The 18,555-nt window shown below is 53.1% G+C and overlaps 7 protein-coding genes across 7 annotated transcripts; 4 read left to right on the top strand and 3 right to left on the bottom strand.

Annotated features, from left to right (window-relative positions):
- Positions 1-1,505: 1,505 nt before the first annotated feature.
- On the bottom strand, positions 1,506-2,783 carry LTS14_004529 (uncharacterized protein; the record flags this gene model as incomplete). The annotated part of the gene is made up of 1 exon (XM_064837231.1): positions 1,506-2,783. The coding sequence occupies one exon, from the start codon at positions 2,781-2,783 to the stop codon at positions 1,506-1,508; it is 1,278 nt and encodes a 425-aa protein (XP_064695190.1).
- Positions 2,784-3,360: 577 nt separating this feature from the next.
- Positions 3,361-4,224, top strand: LTS14_004528 (uncharacterized protein; the record flags this gene model as incomplete). The annotated part of the gene is made up of 1 exon (XM_064837230.1): positions 3,361-4,224. One exon carries the CDS (start codon positions 3,361-3,363, stop codon positions 4,222-4,224), a length of 864 nt encoding a protein of 287 aa, XP_064695189.1.
- Positions 4,225-4,595: 371 nt separating this feature from the next.
- On the bottom strand, positions 4,596-6,294 carry LTS14_004527 (uncharacterized protein; the record flags this gene model as incomplete). The annotated part of the gene is made up of 3 exons (XM_064837229.1): positions 4,596-5,232; positions 5,290-5,603; positions 5,689-6,294. 3 exons carry the CDS (start codon positions 6,292-6,294, stop codon positions 4,596-4,598), a joined length of 1,557 nt encoding a protein of 518 aa, XP_064695188.1.
- A 380-nt stretch (positions 6,295-6,674) lies between these two features.
- On the top strand, positions 6,675-7,846 carry LTS14_004526 (uncharacterized protein; the record flags this gene model as incomplete). Its single annotated transcript, XM_064837228.1, has 2 exons — positions 6,675-7,560; positions 7,608-7,846. The coding sequence occupies 2 exons, from the start codon at positions 6,675-6,677 to the stop codon at positions 7,844-7,846; spliced, it is 1,125 nt and encodes a 374-aa protein (XP_064695187.1).
- A 1,048-nt stretch (positions 7,847-8,894) lies between these two features.
- On the top strand, positions 8,895-9,770 carry LTS14_004525 (uncharacterized protein; the record flags this gene model as incomplete). Its single annotated transcript, XM_064837227.1, has 2 exons — positions 8,895-9,068; positions 9,120-9,770. 2 exons carry the CDS (start codon positions 8,895-8,897, stop codon positions 9,768-9,770), a joined length of 825 nt encoding a protein of 274 aa, XP_064695186.1.
- A 631-nt stretch (positions 9,771-10,401) lies between these two features.
- On the top strand, positions 10,402-10,938 carry LTS14_004524 (uncharacterized protein; the record flags this gene model as incomplete). The annotated part of the gene is made up of 2 exons (XM_064837226.1): positions 10,402-10,674; positions 10,783-10,938. 2 exons carry the CDS (start codon positions 10,402-10,404, stop codon positions 10,936-10,938), a joined length of 429 nt encoding a protein of 142 aa, XP_064695185.1.
- Positions 10,939-11,597: 659 nt separating this feature from the next.
- TUS1 (Rho guanine nucleotide exchange factor) lies at positions 11,598-16,865 on the bottom strand (the record flags this gene model as incomplete). Its single annotated transcript, XM_064837225.1, has 2 exons — positions 11,598-12,566; positions 12,627-16,865. 2 exons carry the CDS (start codon positions 16,863-16,865, stop codon positions 11,598-11,600), a joined length of 5,208 nt encoding a protein of 1,735 aa, XP_064695184.1.
- Positions 16,866-18,555: the final 1,690 nt, after the last annotated feature.

Below are 18,555 nucleotides of genomic sequence, written 5' to 3'. Positions count from 1 at the left end.
TGTACAATCAGGTAAGCTGTAAAGGCGATGTTTATGAGCATCACCACGAAAGCTAGGACGGCGGAGCATAGGACGCCGACTCGCCATCCTTTCAGCTCTCTCTTCGCTTTGGTTCTGACCCTTGCCAGTGCGCCCGTCCCCTTTGCGGCGGCAGGTTCGACGACATCCACAGACTCTGCTGGTTCTTTGCCCAACCTGTCGTGCTTTCGAGTGATGAGGTGAATAGTATCACCGTCACGACCAGAAGAGACGACGTCACCGAACCGGCTGTCAACAACAACATTAGCCGAAGGCCTGGGCAATCAAATGTTTCAACTGCATGGGGAGGCCCAAGGGGACGGGGTAGATACACTGACCCAGAATGCGAATATGGAGCCAGCTCTACCTCCTGCTCCAAGCCATTACTCATCGCGTATCAGTTGCTGGGTTTCCGGACCACTCATATATATAAGCGAGGGTAGCTATCTTAGAGCTCCGACTTGCGCTTTTACAATACACATTTACACTTCTAGCATCGGATGTGCGGTGACAATACATTCTTTGACAAAAGCAAAGAGCAATGGATGCACGTCATGTTCGACCTGCCACACCACAAGCATTGCTCCATAGACTTCCCGACAAGCCGGAGCCCTCCCGCGCTGAGGTGTCTAAACCTTCAAAGTTCGTCATCTTGATTGTCGCTTCTACTGCTGTAGCTGGCAAAGTCCAGATCGCGAGGTCAGTCTACTGCACTAGGATGTCCTCTATTCCAAGGCGACAGCCTGCACGAGACCGCTGCGAAGGCTGCCGGAGTAGGAGCGCCAGCTTCGGCAGCCATGAGCAGCACTCAGGATGACATCTCCAACGCGATAATAGCGAACGAGCCACGCTACCAGCGCATGTAGTTGTCAAAGATGACCAGGACTGGTCTTCTCTTTCCTAGTGAATCACATCCAGCGAATAGTGGCTTCAGCGGGTTTGGCGGTACATCGTCGCCATCTACAAGTGGGCGAAGTTCCATCAGCTCTGCAGCGTCACACGATGATACGGCCGCTTCAGACTCTCGCATGGCAAGCAGTTCTACAGCTTCTGATGGCTCTACGCGTGGCTACACGAACAAACCACCACTGGCGGCACTCTCCAACGAGGCCAGGCTACGTCACGAGAACCCGGCTCTCCTGGTGCTCACACACCCTGGATTGGAACGCTGGCACAAGGGTTGCATCAGAGATGCTATTGGAGCCTATGGCATTGGCGAATCTTTGTGCCACTGGACGACGATAGTGAGCCGCCTCCCCTGCAGATGCTGAGCCTACAATTGTTCACTCAGTTCACATCGCTGGAGGAGCTTTCTGCAGCACGCAAGGCTGCTCCTCGTGACTGGAGCGAGAATGTCACGCTGAGTATCAATACGGAGGCTAACGTCGAGGAAATCGCTGACGAAGTGGTTGACGTAGTGCGTAGCATCATATCTGCGTGATCATGATCGATTATTACAGCAAAGATATATTTCGAGACTACTCCAGCTACCTCAGCCGCAAACGAGGCTGCATCACTGTGACCTGTCCAAGCAGAGCTGACCCTTGATCTATCCCGAACGTTTTGTTGTCACCAACCTTCGCCCCTTTCTTCGGCTGGAGACGCTCGCCTTGTGTGCGTCGCCAAAAGCCTCCCGAATCCCTGACCAGCTCAAGAACCACGTTATTGCCCCCGATCCAGCAATTAAGCGGCAGGCTGATTTCCTTTTTATCGCGACCTGTCATCCTGCTTTTCATTTCTTTGAGCGGAAGCGCAAAGTTGATGCCTTGATGGGTCTTCGTGAAACCATTGCCAAGTCTCCGCATGACGTCTTTGTGCTGGATGCATATCTCCTCGTGTTCTTCGCCGTTCATGTTCCGCCTGAAGCAATCGGGCGATGGTGCCAATAAACCAAGTGCACCGGATTCTAGTACCGCTGATGTTCTATAGCAGTCCAGTTTACCTTGGACTGGCAATCGCCAGGCAAAGAGCGACTCGTCGAAGGCATGTGGACTCGTCATGACAGTCTCTTGCAATCTTGAAAATGCTTCCGCACCTTCGCCATACATCGGAACCATGTTGACGTCTAGAATACCTAGCATGCTGTAAGCAATATCCTCTACATCTCGCGTGGTTCGTCCCGCCATCCAGCTCAGTCTTGTCGCGATCGATGCCGAGCGGAATGTCAAAGCTTCACTTCCTCTGTCCTGGAGGTAGTCGCGGGAGATCCCGGTAATGTTACTGACGGAGTCGGCTAGACTGTTCCTGGAGCCCATAGGCTGCCACGAGCGGTCGTAGAATTGCATTGAGCGTGGAGCCAGAAGCTCCTGAAGTGTCCAGCCACGTTCGAACCATTCCGATGGTTGATGACCCTTTTTCCCGCTAACCTCGTCTCGAGAGAAGGTGCCGTTTCCAGACGAGGAGTACGTAACGTCGCCAAGGTACGTCAGGCAGATGGCGGCCTCATGGTACCAAGCAAACATGGAATTGAGTGCCGTCCTCAGCTCTTCGCTGCTCGATTTGTCGATGCAGCAATTATCAATCCAGATGTACTTGAGAGACCGCTGCTTCGCCACTGTGCATGCACCTCTGATCTTGCGCACGCTCGCCTCCTGGTCTGACCCTGGTTTACCGAAGTTAGGGTCATTCATCAGTGCTTGTTGGTATGTTTTGTAAATAATCTCATGCTTGACCCAGCGATGTGAAAGAATGGCGTATTCGGGCTTTTCATCGAGATCTTGCTCGACATGTATGAGTGCGTACGAAGTGGTGTCAATGAGATACATGTCAGGAGAGTGCTCTCGGATTCGGTGTTGTACCGAGGGCTTGATGAAGTAGGTCGGGGAGCAAAAGTGTGCAGCGAGCACACACGTCGAAGTGCCCGCTGTGACATTGGGGCCACGGATGGGAGGATTCTTATGGTACTACAGCGATCGACAGCTCACATCTGCATCGATACACCAGTGTAGGTAGAGAGCGGGTGCAACGGCAACACACGCAGCCGCTTCTAGCCTTGCCCTCATCGTTGTGAGCAGAGAGATGAGCAGATCGCTCTTACTTCGCATTAGGGCGTACAAAGCGCTCGTTGCCACTTTACGATACCAAAGATGTGCATTTTCCATCGTGTTTGGTTCCCACACGCTTCGATGGATCATGAAGCGGGGTGGATGTTTTGTCACGCAAGTATAAACTTTGGGGGCCAAAGCTACAGCCGAAGCTTAATGCACTGGTTGCCTGTTTCCAAATTGCTGTATTTATATAGATCTCCACGCTTTGACAGAATTGCAAGCAATCAGCAAAACTTTGATCTGGTTTGTCCGAGATCCTTTTCGTCTTGACGCACTCTAGATTGCGAGAAGCACGATGAAGTCCTCGCAGGTCACTACACAAGGCGGCATAAGCTGGTACGTCGAAGAATTCTTCCCGACAGGCAACGCGCTGGAGGACGTCCCACCGATAGTCCTTATCCCGTCCGGTGAAGGAGACTGTCACAATCTTCGCGAGCTAGGAGGTCTTCTGGGGAATGCAGGATTCCATGCATTTTCCTTCGACATGCCGGGCTTCTCTCGCACGACCGCGCCTGTAGCAGCGTACTCTACGATCACAGCAGGACTCCTGGCAAGCCAGATTATCTCCTTACTAGACGAACTCCACGTCTCCCGTGCGGCCTTCTTCGGCTGTTCTTCTGGTGGGCTTGCGATGCTCGCTTTGGTTGCTCTCTATCCCGAGCGTGTGCACTGTGGGATGGTCCACGAAGTCCCTTTCGAAGCTCCCCCACAGCTCTTGGCAATGACTCAGAAGTCGGACGATGAAGTGTCCGCAAACTGCGAGTATTTTTTCGCCAACTATCTCATCGAGCAGACCGACAACGACGGACGGGCGAAGTGGGAAGCGCTCGGTTCAGAGTACCATGCCCGCTTGAAGCGGAACTACGTGACCTGGGTTCGCCATTATGTTGGCCAATTTGAAGCCCATAGTCTCGGGCTTGCGGCAAAATTCCAGCAACGGCCAGTATTCTGGACAGTAGGTGGATTGAGTGACCCGAAAGCATGGTCAAAAGATTGGGAGGTAGCTACAACAGCTGGTGTCAGTGTCAGCACTGACGTCTTACCTTGTCTGCACTTTCCAGCCGTGACAGTCACGAAAAAGACGAGGGACTGGATATCAGGGTGCGTTGTGAGTGTCAAGCCGCAGCTTGGGGAAGGTGTATCAAGTTTCGAGAAGTAGAGACTTTGCGGCGCAAAGAATGTCCAAAAATGTCAGCCGTCGTCTTCCTGACTGTCCGGCGGATTTGCTCGCCGTCGGACACAACATCACCCTACAGTCGTCTGAGCGTTGGGCAGCTGACATTACATCATATCTGGTTCTGTTCTGCAACCACAACTAGCACATACGACCATAGGTCGCAGAGGACAGAGGATCCCTCCGCATGACCTGCGCCCCGGCTCAAACGCACCTTGAATAGCGCAACGGATCCAGCATCCGCCGGGCTGTGTCTAGACGGGCTCAAGAGGTTACCCTCGTCTGGCTGAATTGACAGTCTCACGCAGCGCCTCGCTGGCAACCTTATGCTCTCTTCCGCTCGGTGCCACGAAACCTCATGGGGCCTTGCCACTCTCTGATCCGCCTGCCCAGATCTGTAGGACAACGACGAAAATAAGTGACGCCCAAGTGATGCCGGCCTGAATGGAAAACACTTTGGCGGTGCCTACAACTCGGTTCAGCGCTTTGCGATAATACAGCAAGGGACAAATGAGCGGGTGCGTACCATCTCGAGCGACCCACGGCAACTGCTCATACGTACTCAGCATCCCGCCCAGTGTTCTACCCAGTACAATCCACACGTCGACCTCATTTGAGCCTTCGGGATATGCGTCTAGTAGATAAGCATTCACAGCGGTCGAGATAATATTAATGCCGAAAATCTGGACCCCAAGCAAGATCGAGAGACCATACACGTTCCAATGACGTTGCAAGGCATATCCGATCAACATGATTGCCATTCCGGTGAACGGCGAAGCTACGTAGATGATCCACAGTCGAGCTTCTGACGCAAATTCGCCGCCGTGGATGCGAACGTACAGTCGACCAAAGAGATCGTGAACCCAGTGGCCGAGGATGGTGCTTAGGATGCTACCGACGATTGGACCGAAATAAAACAAGGCTGTCTGTTTGCTGTTGAAATGGTAGGTGGCTTTGAGAAGCACGGAAGTGCTGGCGTTCACGCCAATGACCCTGATACACGTCAGTCGCAACGATTTTACATACTCGAACTACACATCTGCCACTCACCACGCGAAGTTCAGAAAGTAATACACGGTTATGATTAGCACGGGAAGTTTCGTGCCCGCAATGAATGGGCGTGATACAGCTTCCAACCAGGACTCCCGTCCATGGCGTTCGCAGCCAATAAGTCTCAAGATGCGAGACCTCCACGCTGGCTGTCGGTCGTCCGAAAGCCTTCGGTCATAAAACGTCTCATCGATGAAAGCGCATACTACGAACAGGGCGACAACGTTCATGATCGCGTAGATGTAGTATACCCAGCGCCAACTCTCACGCCAGACCACGAAGTTCGCCATCCAAGGCCCGAAGTAAGGACTGACCTGCGAGCATCACTTAGCACAAGGCTTGTCAAAAGTGGGACAGTACGAGCGGATGATCGAAAGCGGCTAGAAGGATAGGACGTACTATGATGAATCCAGACCAAATATTGATCTTTCTTGGAAGTTCATGGCGGAAGAACATGTCTTCAATCCACATCAGCCCTCCTGACTGGCCCACCCCGACGAAGAAGCCCACAAGAATCCTCGCGGAATAGAATTGACTGTAGCTTGGTGCGAAGGCGTACCAAAAGACCGCGCCGAGGACAATGAGTCGCATCCAAAACATGACCGGCGCGCGTCCGAAGAAGCTTGATAGAGCGACGACCACGATACCGCTCACACCAGAAAGCATGGTGTTGATCGCAATGCTCTCGGCGATCGTGTTGACTGGTTTGTGCCACTGCTTGGCCTGGGGTATCTGAGTAACGGAACCCATCGCAGTACCAAAGTCAGGAATGAAAGAGATAGTTGCCAAAGCCAGCAGGACCGAATGCTTCTTTCTCCAGGACCAGTTCAAGGGATCATTAGGATCGTCTGTTGGTTGTGGAACCAACACTGTGCGTCCATCCTTGGCCAGCTTGAGTCCATCCCGATCGACGTTGCCCTCGACTCGATCTCCATCGGCTGCTGAGCTATCGACAGCGTGCTTCTCGTCGACGCTGTGTTGCGACCCTGGCGTGAATGCGTCCATGGCCAAATCCGCGCAGGATCGTGAAGAGAAGGTGGGAAGAGCGACCCTCAAGCAAAGTGGCCCCGTAAGCCGTAGTACTGACTGCAACTTCGTTCGTAACGGCAGGACGAATCATCTATCTATCTCATCCACCAGCAATCGACTTTAATCGAGCTACGTGCCGCGATCAACGTCGAAGCTTAGGCCCTTGCAAATGTGCCGCACTACCAATGCGACCAATATCGGACCCCAGCTAGCTTGGTCCCGCTGCAGGGACGATATGCGTTGGTACATCCCACGACATAACCGAGACTACCCAAGCTTGCTGTCATCAAACATCGAACATTACTATCACGACCATACACGACTTTCGACACTCTCATGCTCACATAACGGCCATCATGACACAATCTCGAAGCGTCTCAGTGTCTGACGCCCTCCATAACGTGCAGCAGGCTCTTCAGGCGGACGATGGAACTAGTTTAGCGAAACACGAGGAAGCTCTTGATGCCATCGTTAAACTCCAGCGGGCTGTAGAGCGACCGGACGAGACGGTAATGCGACTTAGGTTCAGTCTATTGGTACCCTTTGTCATGCGTCTTGCTGTGGAATATGGCCTGGTCCAGGATCTCGCAGCTGCGAACGGTGAGACGAAAGCAGCAGCTGATATTGCGACTCCTGGTGGTGCAGACGAACTGCTCGTCCTGCGGGTCATGAGATTGATTACTGCGCACGGGATCTGTGACGAGCACGGGCACGGCAAATATTCTGCAAACGCGGTCACAGAGTTTTTGTCGCGAACTCCAATCATCGGCGGTCTGAAGCATCTGTACGATCATGCAACTCCAATCCTTGCCAAAACATCCGATCTCATTCATGAGAAACGACTGGCTAGCCTGGAAAACGTCTCTACAACCGCCTCGCCACTTCAAGAGGTTTGGGGGGCACCCATGTTCAGTCTACTCGCAATCAACCCTACTCGAAAGCAGAATTTCGACAATTACATGCAAGCACGGCTGCATCCTTCCATCCCGAAGTGGTTTGATATCTATGATGTCCGGACTGAATTGGCTTCTGCAACGGATGTCACAAGCGACATGGCCTTGCTCGTGGATGTTGGAGGCGGCAAAGGTCACGACATTGCACAATTCGCTGAACGTTTCCCCGACCTGTTCGGTGAACTGGTCCTGCAAGACTTGCCGCAGACCTTCGACTCTGGACTTGTTGCATCTCCCGACCGAGTGATGATCATGGGACACGACTTCTTCACTGACCAGCCTGTCAAAGGTAGGTCCATGTTACCGTATGCAAAGTACAATTGCTGACTTGACCAGGTGCTCGGCGATATATGATGCGGCAGGTGCTGCATGACTGGAGCGACGAGAAGTGTGTAGAGATTCTCAGGCCGATCGTTGCTGCGATGGATCCTCAGAGTTCACGCTTGTTGCTGGTTGAGGAAGTTCTCGAGGAGGATAACGTGAGCTGGCTCACTGCATCCTTCGACATCGTTATGTGGATGTTTTTCAATGGCATCGAGCGCACTCATAAGCAGTGGACGGCATTGCTAGGGTGAGTTGGACTGTCGATCGTAAAGATCTGGGCATTGCCAGGGACTAAGGAACGCGTGATTGAGGCTGCCATCGAGGTCTGTCATAGAGCCGGAAGAACAAATGTAATGTGCTAGCACTCGGTGCCGCACAAGTATCGTCATCTACGAGTAACGCCGTATTCGCGGGGTGCAAGATTGCCGTCTCACCTGGAAAACGCCTGCGAGATCTGGGTTATCTCATGAGGGTTTGTGCATCTCAGATACCAAACAAGTTCGGGCACCTCTCACTAGCATTAGACTCGTGGTGGAACTTGAGGCACTGAAGGAACGGATTCCCATTGGTCAGATTGCGGGCCGTAATAGCCTGTTTACATGCATAAATGCAAGGAGTACAGGCATAAATACACAGCCCAGGTAGATGAATGCGCGATCGATCTACTCTTCGACGCCGCAATCCTACAGATCCGTATGGACAAACCGTTTTGGGCTGGTCGAAATGTCCTGGTCACGCTGTGAAGAGAGCTGATACGCAGACCCACAGCGTCGCTCTGAGTCGGTGGAGGACGAGCTGCCATGCAAGGACGGAATGCGGCGAGCTCTTGCAGTGGTGCATGCAACGCAACCAATGATGCTTTGTAGGGCCATGAGCATCCCACGCAACAGGTGTCTCGCTCCCTGCCGCCTCATTTCTACGACGCCACCAATATGGCATCTGCCAGAGACCCAAGCAGCTTATCCGTACAGGTTGTACTCACTGGCGACGCAAGATCTGCGCAAAGGCTTTTGTGCAAGCACCTCTGTCTACCCTAGCGTCGAGTCTGTGCCATGAGTGTTCCAAGAACGCCGCACACATACATCGATCGCTTTGCCATGTATAGTCTGGCTGGCGAGGTAATGGCGGCATCCTTCGCCGATCGTGTGAAGGACTTCAGGAGAATGCTCGCATATAGGGCGTCGTCATTGGCCAGTCCACTCCACAAGGCAATGTGTTTCGAGGTGACCGCCATCGTCCGATTTCCGTGTACTTGCAACTCCGCGCTCTCTACATTGATTCGCGCCAACGAAGCCGGCGATGAGGAGCGAGGCTGCCGCCCATGATGCCTATGGCGGTGCAGGTCCTTTGGAGATGGGCGTCACATGGACTCTGGCCCTATTAACAACCTTGGCCGTCGCTGCTCGAGTCTACGTATCGTTTGCGTTACTCGAGCGTCGAGACTGGGATCTCTATTGGGTGACTCTGGCGTTGGTAGGCAAGGCAAACCTTCGAGCCTAGTCTATACGCTCACGCTGTCATCAGGTTACTGCCCTCTGTGGCCAGGGCATGCAGACAGCAGCAGCTCTCTATGGTATTGGCAACCATATCGAGCTCCTGACCAAAAGCGACATCGTGCAGGCGTTGAAGTGGGACTGGCTTGGTCGAATGATAGGCGTCTGGGCCAGCTTCTTCGGCAAGAACGTTGTCATTGCACTGATGCTCCGCATCCAAGGCCAGAAAAATACAAAGAAGGCGCTCTTCCTGCATTCCATCTGGGTCAGCAACCTCCTGCTTACTATCGCACTCGTGACGGTGCTCTGTCTGCGGTGCAATCCAACTTCCTTGTGGTGGAACAAAGCGCAGCCTGGGTCGTGCGACAGGATTTCTTCTAGTTTTACGGAGGTCTTAGGCCTCTTCCAGAGCTCCTGGACTACGGAGGTCTTAGGCCTCTTCCAGAGCTCCTGGACGACGGCTTCAGATTTTGCGATTGCGATCTACCCAGTCTTTATATTTTGGAATCTGTCGATGTCTTGGCAACGCAAAGCAGGCATCTGTGCTATCATGGGCGCCGGTATCATCGCAGGTATCGTCAACATCTTCAAGACCATTCAAGTGCAGCTAGCACATTCGAACAAAGACGTCACGTACGATCTGGCGAGTTTGCTTATCTATACCCAGGTTGAGCCCTGGTAAGTCTCTAGTCTGTAGCTCGTGAGTGGCATTATGATTCGGAAAGAATATGAGGCTGGGATTGAGCCTCGTGCCCTGTGAGATGGAGTGTACACGAATAAACACCATTGTTGCGGTAAACACCACATTATTGATCCTCTGTTCTCTGTGACCTATGATCTTATGAGCTCGATCTTCTCTCAATTGACCATTACATACCTTCATGATCATTGAGGCAGGCGCCTGCGAATTGACAGCTTCAGAGTGGACGAAGCATGAGGCCTTGGTGCCAGAATTGGAATGGTCTAGTGTGTCTTTTGCCACATTCCTGCAAAGACAGCTGCAAAAGGCCAGGTCACTGCATCCCGAGCAAACAGGAATACTGCTTCTCAATACAGTTGAATGTCTGCTTTCCCTGCTTCTCGACAAGCCTAATACCTTCGCCAACTTCTGAACACCATCGAGCATGATGGCTTCGTAACCACTGCGTACTGCCAGCCTCCTGAGGTTACCAGCTGATCTGCGTCCCGAGATCTACGGCTTGGTGTTTCGGGCTGACGACGATAATGATATAGACCTCTTAGCGAATCCGGTGAGCAAAAATCGAGGCGTTTGTTCTGTCTCGCGTCTCATACGCTACGAAAGCCTTCCACTTATGCGGGAGGCATGTAAAGAGCAAGCGCCCGGCCAACAAGCTTTACAAAGAAAGCTCTATGATGAGGCACGCGAGGACGATTGGGCTCGGGAGATTCTGAAGCGACACGACAATCCTGACACCAGCTTGGAAGTGTTCGACTCGCGTCAGTCTGCCGTGGCGCGGTACTGCGAGTACCACGATGCGCTGAGAAAGCTGCTGAAGATCGACTTGATGCACCGTACCCAGGGATTCGTTGTCTTCGCACATGCGAATATGCTAGTGACGATGAGTGTGAGCACCTCTACCATTTCGTGGACCTTTGCAACGAGTGCCGCAAGCCTTACGCAGCGGCATGCTAGTATACCCTGAATCCGAAAACCACCCCGTTACTCATGAAAGATGATGGCTCCGGTGCAATGGCAGATGCCGGAGTGCAAGCAGAGCAGTGGAGCGGAGGGCGACTGTGGGAAGACGCCGGCTGCAATCCTCATGGACATTGCACTTCAGTCTTCTCCCAGGAGTGGTGGAGATTCGGGCTGGGACGTCAGCGCCTGATCGACTGCCGCTGCTGCGTTAAAAATGCAGCGTCCGCACTGTACTTGGTAGTTAATGACCTGGGAAAGTGAATCGCCGACACGTCAAACGACACCGACGATGCATGGCGGGAATTGTGGAAGGAGATGAATGCGTTCGAGGAGTCGAAATTTTCGGATGAGCTCAAGGAGATCAGCGACTCCGAACAGAAGTACTTTCGTGATGAAAATATGGGCCGGAGAGTGGAGGATAAGCGGCGAATCATGGAGAGGAAGCGGTTGAAACAAGCGGCGAAACGGGAGGTTGTGTAAAGAATCGCCCTCGACGGTATCCTGAGCTCCTCTTAATGCAGCTGATCAGGGTCGTCGTTATTGCAGTCCTTAGTGTCAGTATCGATTAGCAATTCCCTGCCGCTTCATTTGCCGCACTCTGTTCTGGAACGTCGTGGTAGCTAGATCTACTACTTGTGACAACGCTAAACATACAACGCGGCATGCTGCATCATATCAGCACAGCCAACAGCGTCAGGCATAGATCCAATGTCCAAGTGCTGTTCGCTCAGACCCAACCCCAAGCCATGCGCCAAACACCTCAAAAAGCCAAAGTGGTATCTCGCTCGCCCAACCATATCCAGACCTATCCACCCTGTTACATGCGCTGCCGCTGTTGTACTAACATCTCTACTCCTTCATATTTTCATTCAGCAACAATTCAACCACAATCTGCGTCCTTTCGAGCTCAGGATGCTGCATAACAAACTTCACCGTCTTGCCCGCACCACCGCCAGGAGACGGCCCATTCACGAACCCACCATTAGCCACACCTGCCGCCGTAGCAGTACCCGCTCCATCATCCAGACATTTGATCTCCCGTCCAGCGATGATTTGCTTCAGCCGGCCGTTTTGCGCATTCCTGATCTCCACGAAATCACTATCAAACAAAATCAGATACGCTCCGTATAGAGCAGCGTTCTGAGCATTGCCCACAAAGTCCATGATAACAGATCGTGAAACTTCGCCGTGCTTGTTGACGTAGACAGCACAGTTGGAGTAGCAAAGCAGAAACTCCTGGTCACTCAACCTCAACATTCCTAGAGCACGCTGATCCTTAATATGGGATGCGATATTCTGCACCTCCGGTGCTCGGAGATCAGGGACAGTGAGCGGGTTCTTCTTGTCTAGAGTCAGGACCTCGAAGCCACGGGACGTGCTGACTGCTAAGCTTGACTGAAACAGATTCATGCCCGTGCATTCGGTTGGGATGTAGAATTCATCGAATTCGCGGAAGAACTCGTACGTTCCTCTCTTGAACAGGCCTGCGGTTCGGCTGCGCTTCTCAGTGGACTTTTGGTAGATCGGTTCCAATACTTTGAACACGGAGTTGAGGTTCTCGCGCTTCTTGTAGAAGACTAACGTTCTGTCTTTCTGGCGTCCGATGGCGAAAAGTCCTACATCTCTGCTGCCGGAAAGTTTCTGAGGTGCTTTGCGAGCAGAGTCGTTGTTCGAATTGCTGGTTGCGGGACCGTTGCGGTTGTCTGTCGGGCAGACGACATCAAGATGATAGGCCACTAGAGTCTTGTCGGCGATGAGGAGGAACAGATTGAACTCCTCTAGGACAGCGATCTGTGTTACTTTTACCATTGGGATGGACTATTCCAGATCGTCAGTATGGTTTTTCAGGCATCAAACGTATTACGAAGCAGGAGTCACCTTATTCCAACCTCGTGGATTCTCCATCTCACTAACGAACACCCCAAAATCCGTCCCGACCGCCACCATACTCTTTTCTCCCATCGTGAAAGCCGTCGCACAATTCACCCTCGCGCGACAGATAGGTCCAGGCCGTCCAGTGTCCTTAAATCTATGCTCGACCTCCTTGATTGCACGATCCACAGGCGTACCGTGGATCGTAACACCTTTCTGCCCGGTGTTGCCTGGAGCAGCGAAACCGTCAAAGACGAAAGCGCTATCGGCCATGACTCGGATCTTGAAAGGCTCGGCGTGCTGTGCGTACAGCGCTGCTGCGTGTTTCGTCTTGGCTTCGATGATCTTGGTACACCATTCCCTCCTCGCACTATCGGTAGGTGCAAAGAGCGTGTACGTTTCCCGACCTAGATGCTTGATCTTGAACGGGTACATGATACGATCGCTGTCCTTTCCTTCCAGGCTTGTGACAGTTTGTAGACTATTGGTCGAAGCCCCGGTGTTCACGTGCGCCAGCGCGCCAGGATTGGGTGAATTGTTACTAGCCGTTCTCGCGAGCGCCGCCTGCTGATCTGCCGTTCGCCCAGTCACAGTCGTGACGGAAGTAATACCCTTGACATAACTGCTCTTCTGTACCGCTGGCTCGTTCGCGCTCTCCAGAATCAGAAGATCCATGGGTATAGGTAGGCGAGAAACGTCGTACTTCTCGCTTTTGCCGCCCAATTCGGCCGTGCGCGCGACGGTCTTCGCAATGACCATATAATGATCAAATAACAACGCATGCGAGTCCAGCCACGTAAACCTGTTGCCACCCATTCTCTGCAATTCGCCCCGATGTATAAGCATACGTCCAATATGATCCAGATTCAGCTCAACAGCCTGCTGCATGCCCGGCCGAAGTACCAACTTCACACTAAGATCACTTAGGTCGACCTTCCTCTGCATCTCGGCAACTCTCGCATCGCATTCCAGCGTCACGGCCTTGATCTCCTCATACGCAACCTGCAGATTCCTTTTCTCCTCATCCAACCTCGCGTCATCGCCGCGCATGTTCTTCATCACAGTCACGAGCAGGAGCGTGTATCGCTGTAACCTCGTGATCGGCGCTTTGAGGAAGGTATCCCATTGCAACCGCTGACTCCTCTTATCCTTACTTACCCGATCAATAAAAGCCCTGAAATCCAGATTCCGCTCCAGCTCCTGTCTGACGAGGAAGTTGGCGCCGGGGAAGTTGGAGCTGTAGTCCAGATACGCCACCTTCGCCTTCCGGATCCACTGCCTGAAGATATCCGAGAACCCGATAATCCATGGTCCCTGTTCCTGCTGTCTATATTTGAGCTGCGGAAGCAAGTGGTCTTCATTAGCCTGCTTGACCGCATCGACACGTCCAAACACATCCTTGACGAACTTATCTCTTCGCTTCGGGCTGATGATACTGGGATCACTACTGAAAAGCGCGTCCCGATATAGCATGCGCAAGATACTAAGCTGCTCCATGTATATTTCCTCCGTCTGGACCATCTCATGGAGAACGTTCTGTCGCTCGATCTCCTTTGTGCTTTTGCCTTCGATGTCTTCTTTTTTGAGATGGTAGAAGGTGGCCCAGTCTTCGCCTCTGCTAGCTAGACCGGGTGCAGACAGCAAGTTCACTTTCTTTAGAGTGCGCTGGCAGTGGCGGCTGTAGCACCTTCCGGGGATGATGTGGTCGTGTAGGGTTGGGCTGTAGCAGCCGTGGCCTGTGAGCTGGTAGATGACACCACTGATTGGTGCTGGGAAGAGCTTCACCCACTCCTCTGTTGTAATTAGAGCACCAGCAGTGTACATCTCCGCCGCGGCATGATTACTCAGCCCTTCGGCATCGGCAATGTTCATTGTGGGCACTTTGTTCGTGAACAATGCCACAAGTGCGTCTTTAACTTCTGCTTCCTTGAGCTCGGTATACTGCTCCGGAGGGATGACCTGGAACAGCCATCTGAGCATTCCCATCAAGCTCCAAGGCTCGTCGCACTTGTTAAAGTCTGGTGCACCGAGCTTGGCAGGTATGAAACGCTTGGCTCCCAGCGAAGGCAAGTCAGGCACCACAGAACTGGAAGGCGTCGACTCGAATGTTGGTGTCAAGGAGTTCGAGTGTCGTAATGCCTGGATCTTGAGACGCCGCTCCTCCGCATCCGTCTTAGAGCGCAGAGGTTGCGAGATCTGCGGTGTAGTCTGATGGCTGATCATGCTTGTCGATCTCGGTACCCATTGCCCAGCAGCGTTCATGCCATAAGCATCAGGCGCATGCGGGTACGACTGCCTGATGTCTGTCTGCAATGGTGGTATGTTCTCAGCTCCCGGCACAGCTGGCAGTGGCCTGTTGCTAGGATAAGTAGTCAAAGCTTGCTGAAAGAAGATATCTGGCGGCTCGTCCGGAAAGCGTTCTGGTAATTGTCCTTCCATGAGCACATACTCGTCTCCCTCGTCGTAACTCTGCCGTCTACCGTGACCAGTCGGCTCACTCAGACCCCCCGTACCTCCAACCTCGACACGAGCTGCAGGATTGAAAGGTGGGAACGGGTGAATCGTGTCCATGCCATAGTTGTAGTCTCCCGTCCTACTGATCTGACTCGACTGGCTAGCATGACTTCGCCGCATACTGCTGTGCTGGCTCGAGACAGGTTGACTGTACGCATCGTAACTTCCAGGCGGATCTCCTGGCATGGGCATATGTAGTGGTGTCTGTGTGACCAACTGGGTCGGATCATTACCACCATAACTCAATCGAACATCCGGCCCACCAAACGAGCTCATATCATAAGTCCCGTAGTCATCACTATCGCTAGCACCACCTGTAGCATTTGCATTCCGAGGAGAAAGCGCTTGCTGCTGTGATTGTGTTCGAGAATGTGGTCCAGACATACTTCCATAGCTGAATCGTCCGGAACTATTGAAGTCATCTTGCTCAGCTTCACGCAGCATGGCCAGGCCTTGTGCGCCTTCGGCATCGCTTTCGTCACTTTGGGGATGCTCCGCTGCAGTCGGGCTAAGATGGCCATTCGCCGTACTGCCGTTACGACGGAGATGTGGTGATGTCGGTGCAAACAAGGCTATCGGCTGACTGATATTATCGTAAGGAGGTCGTGTTACGGAGATAGAAGGGCTGCGGCCTCTACCGTCGGCGCCGCTACCAGCATTGAGTACAGCATTCTCGACTTGGCTGAAAAGTTCTTCTTGAGTCATCGCCTCTTCCTCCTCGTGGCTTAGTTGCTGTTGGGAACCATTTCGAAGCTGGAAGTAGTCACGGCCATCGGGGTCCGGCGGTCCGGGTAGTGGTCTTGCCTGTGGATGTCGGTCTAATGTATTACTTCGTGAGATAGCGTGGCTGTGCGCTGGAGGTGTAGGACCAGGGGTAGAGGATGACTGGGGAGATGGTAGTGATGGATGCGACACAGATGGATAGAGTGGCGAAGGTGATTGCCGTGTGTCTGCTTGGCTTAGCGTGTACTGAGGTGGTGAGGGTGCCCATGGTTGGTCGGACAATCCTGGCAACGCAGGGGAGACGCTGGTATATCCGTGCTGTGGTGCCTGCATATGCCCTACACCAAGTGTATGCTGTCGTACTGGCTCAGTGGGATACGGTGCGCTAGCCGAGGACTGTCCGTAGCCATAAGCTGACACAGGCTGCTGCCGTAGTGGAAGCGCGTGCTGCTGGTCAGGGTAGCTATATGCATGACTCGGTGCCGGCTGCGTGTAATTGAATTGCTGTTGTGTCGCTGGTGGCGAAGGCTGATATGTCGGCTGTTGCGGCGAAAATGACGACTGGTAGGCTGATGGTGGTGTATAGCCGTAGGGTTGTGGCGGGTATTGCGTAGGAGGGCTTTGTGCATACGCAGCCGGGTTATACTGTGGTATCGATGGCTGCGCTGGCGACTGCGCATGCGATGGCGCATAATGTTGAGGGTTGTATTGGTACGGCGGCTGTGGAGATTGCGAGCCATATCCACCGCCGAAGCTCGTGGCCCGTGGACTGTAAGCATCATGATATCCGCCCTGTCCGACCTGCTGCACCGGGCCACCACCTGCTCCAGAACCGCCATAAGCGTCGTACTGCTGCTGGCCAGGCTGCTGTGGCTGTTGCGCATACTGTCCTTGTTGGTATCCTCCATTCAAGCCCGGGGATGGTTGTGGGGGGTATTGGCCATACTGGTCCGGGTACTGCTGGTTCGGTGTAGGCTGCTGATATTGACCCCTGTGATTATACGACATACTGGCGGGCGGTCGTACTCCTCGGAAGAGCACTATACGGATACAAGTGTGGATGTAGGTGCTGGCAAGACAGACCCGCCAGCAGGCTGGAGATGAGACTGCGGCGCGACTCTCATCGATATCCTCTGACCTTCTCCTCTACACGCACCGCATCGCCCTGGCCTCGCATCTACTCTTGAGCCCTTCACACTAGTCTGCTGGTGTCTCGAGTCCTCACTGCGGCCTGATCACTCGACAAGGCTGCCTCACGCAGCTGTCCGAGCCTCGATTACTGACGTATATCCTCGGCGCCAATGCTGCTGATCTCTCCAGGCAGTCAATGTATCGCTGTAGAGCACAAAATGAGGCTTTCAAACGCGGGCGCAGCACCAAGATCCAGCTCGCGTAGTCATGCAAGGCGATCGTTGCGCTCTGAACCTACAATAATTCATCTACCATATTGAATACCCTAGTCCGCTGCTGACTCCCCACGTGTGAGGGCGCCACGTTCATGAGCCACAGCGGTTCGGGTGCGGGTACGGGCTCGGAAGCCTCGTCTCGTGCAACGCCCATCTTACAATTTCGGTCCTCAGTTGCAAACAGCTTTACTGCTGCTAAGCCTAACGCCTTCGCAAGAGGCAATTTGGGGCGACCGCTGAAATGAAGGTCATTGGAACAAGTAGTGCTGTCTTGCTGGGGCTCACGTACTACGACGATCTCGGGTCAATGGGACTTAGAACTAATCAGGTCATGAAAGGCAGTAATGACAGTTGCATCAAGGCAAGGACATCTCCATATCTCGGGCATCAGTTGCGACCCATAGCAACCTCACATATGGCGATCATTGACCACCGCCAAAGTCACACGACTCGACCCCAGACTGGTGGCATCTCCACAGGAAAACAAAGACCCGGATTTCCGAGGCGACCGAGACAATTCCATGCTCGGCCAAACTGCGGTCAACATCATCCTTTCACGCCCTGACCTCAGCCCACTTCTTTCGTTGTGCAAAGACCCTCATCTGGTTTAAAGGCGCTTCTGCGACTCATGTCGTACATACCATTGGCCGGTTTTTCTCCGCACACGCACTTTGATATGCTGGTTCAAGGTCGGCACTCATTCCAGGGACCCGGCTCCCGCCATGGCTTGGTTGGATCAAATGCTTCGACCTGAGGATCATATGATGACCTCTTGCTAAGGATAGGCACGATTGTAGGCCGATGAACTCACATGAAAGCCTGGCACTGCGTCCATGCAGCAAGACAATGCTAGACTTGTTGCTAGTCAGCCTCAATTATCCTTGGTGCACACTATATATGGTCCATCAGAGAGTGGTGTTCAGCTCGACTATAGCTACACCACCAGTCATACTCACGTCAGATCACTCGCGCTTTGCATAAACAACTATGGCTTCACGCAGTGAGCGTCCAAAACACACATTCCATGAATCACACGCACATCAATCACTGCACCGCCAAGCACACAATGCCAAACCCAGCCAACCCTTGCACAATTTGGAGAAGCAAGCCTCATAGTAGGCTAGCACAGTCGTGAAACTACTGAATAGCCTTCTCGGAACCACCACGCTAGCCAATGCAAACCGTCGATCCTGTCCAACCCGCTGTACTGCCGTACCTACCATGACTCTCGTGGCACTTGGGAGGCATCCATTAAGATGCTGTCACTTCTCCTTCCAGAACGTCTTTTCACG

This window comes from Recurvomyces mirabilis, assembly GCF_035927965.1.
Source record: "Recurvomyces mirabilis strain CCFEE 5264 chromosome Unknown scaffold_10, whole genome shotgun sequence".
NCBI classification, from domain to species: Eukaryota; Fungi; Ascomycota; class Dothideomycetes; order Mycosphaerellales; family Teratosphaeriaceae; genus Recurvomyces; species Recurvomyces mirabilis.
Note: the sequence above shows the minus strand (reverse complement) of the source record. Positions and strands in the feature narration are given on the sequence as shown.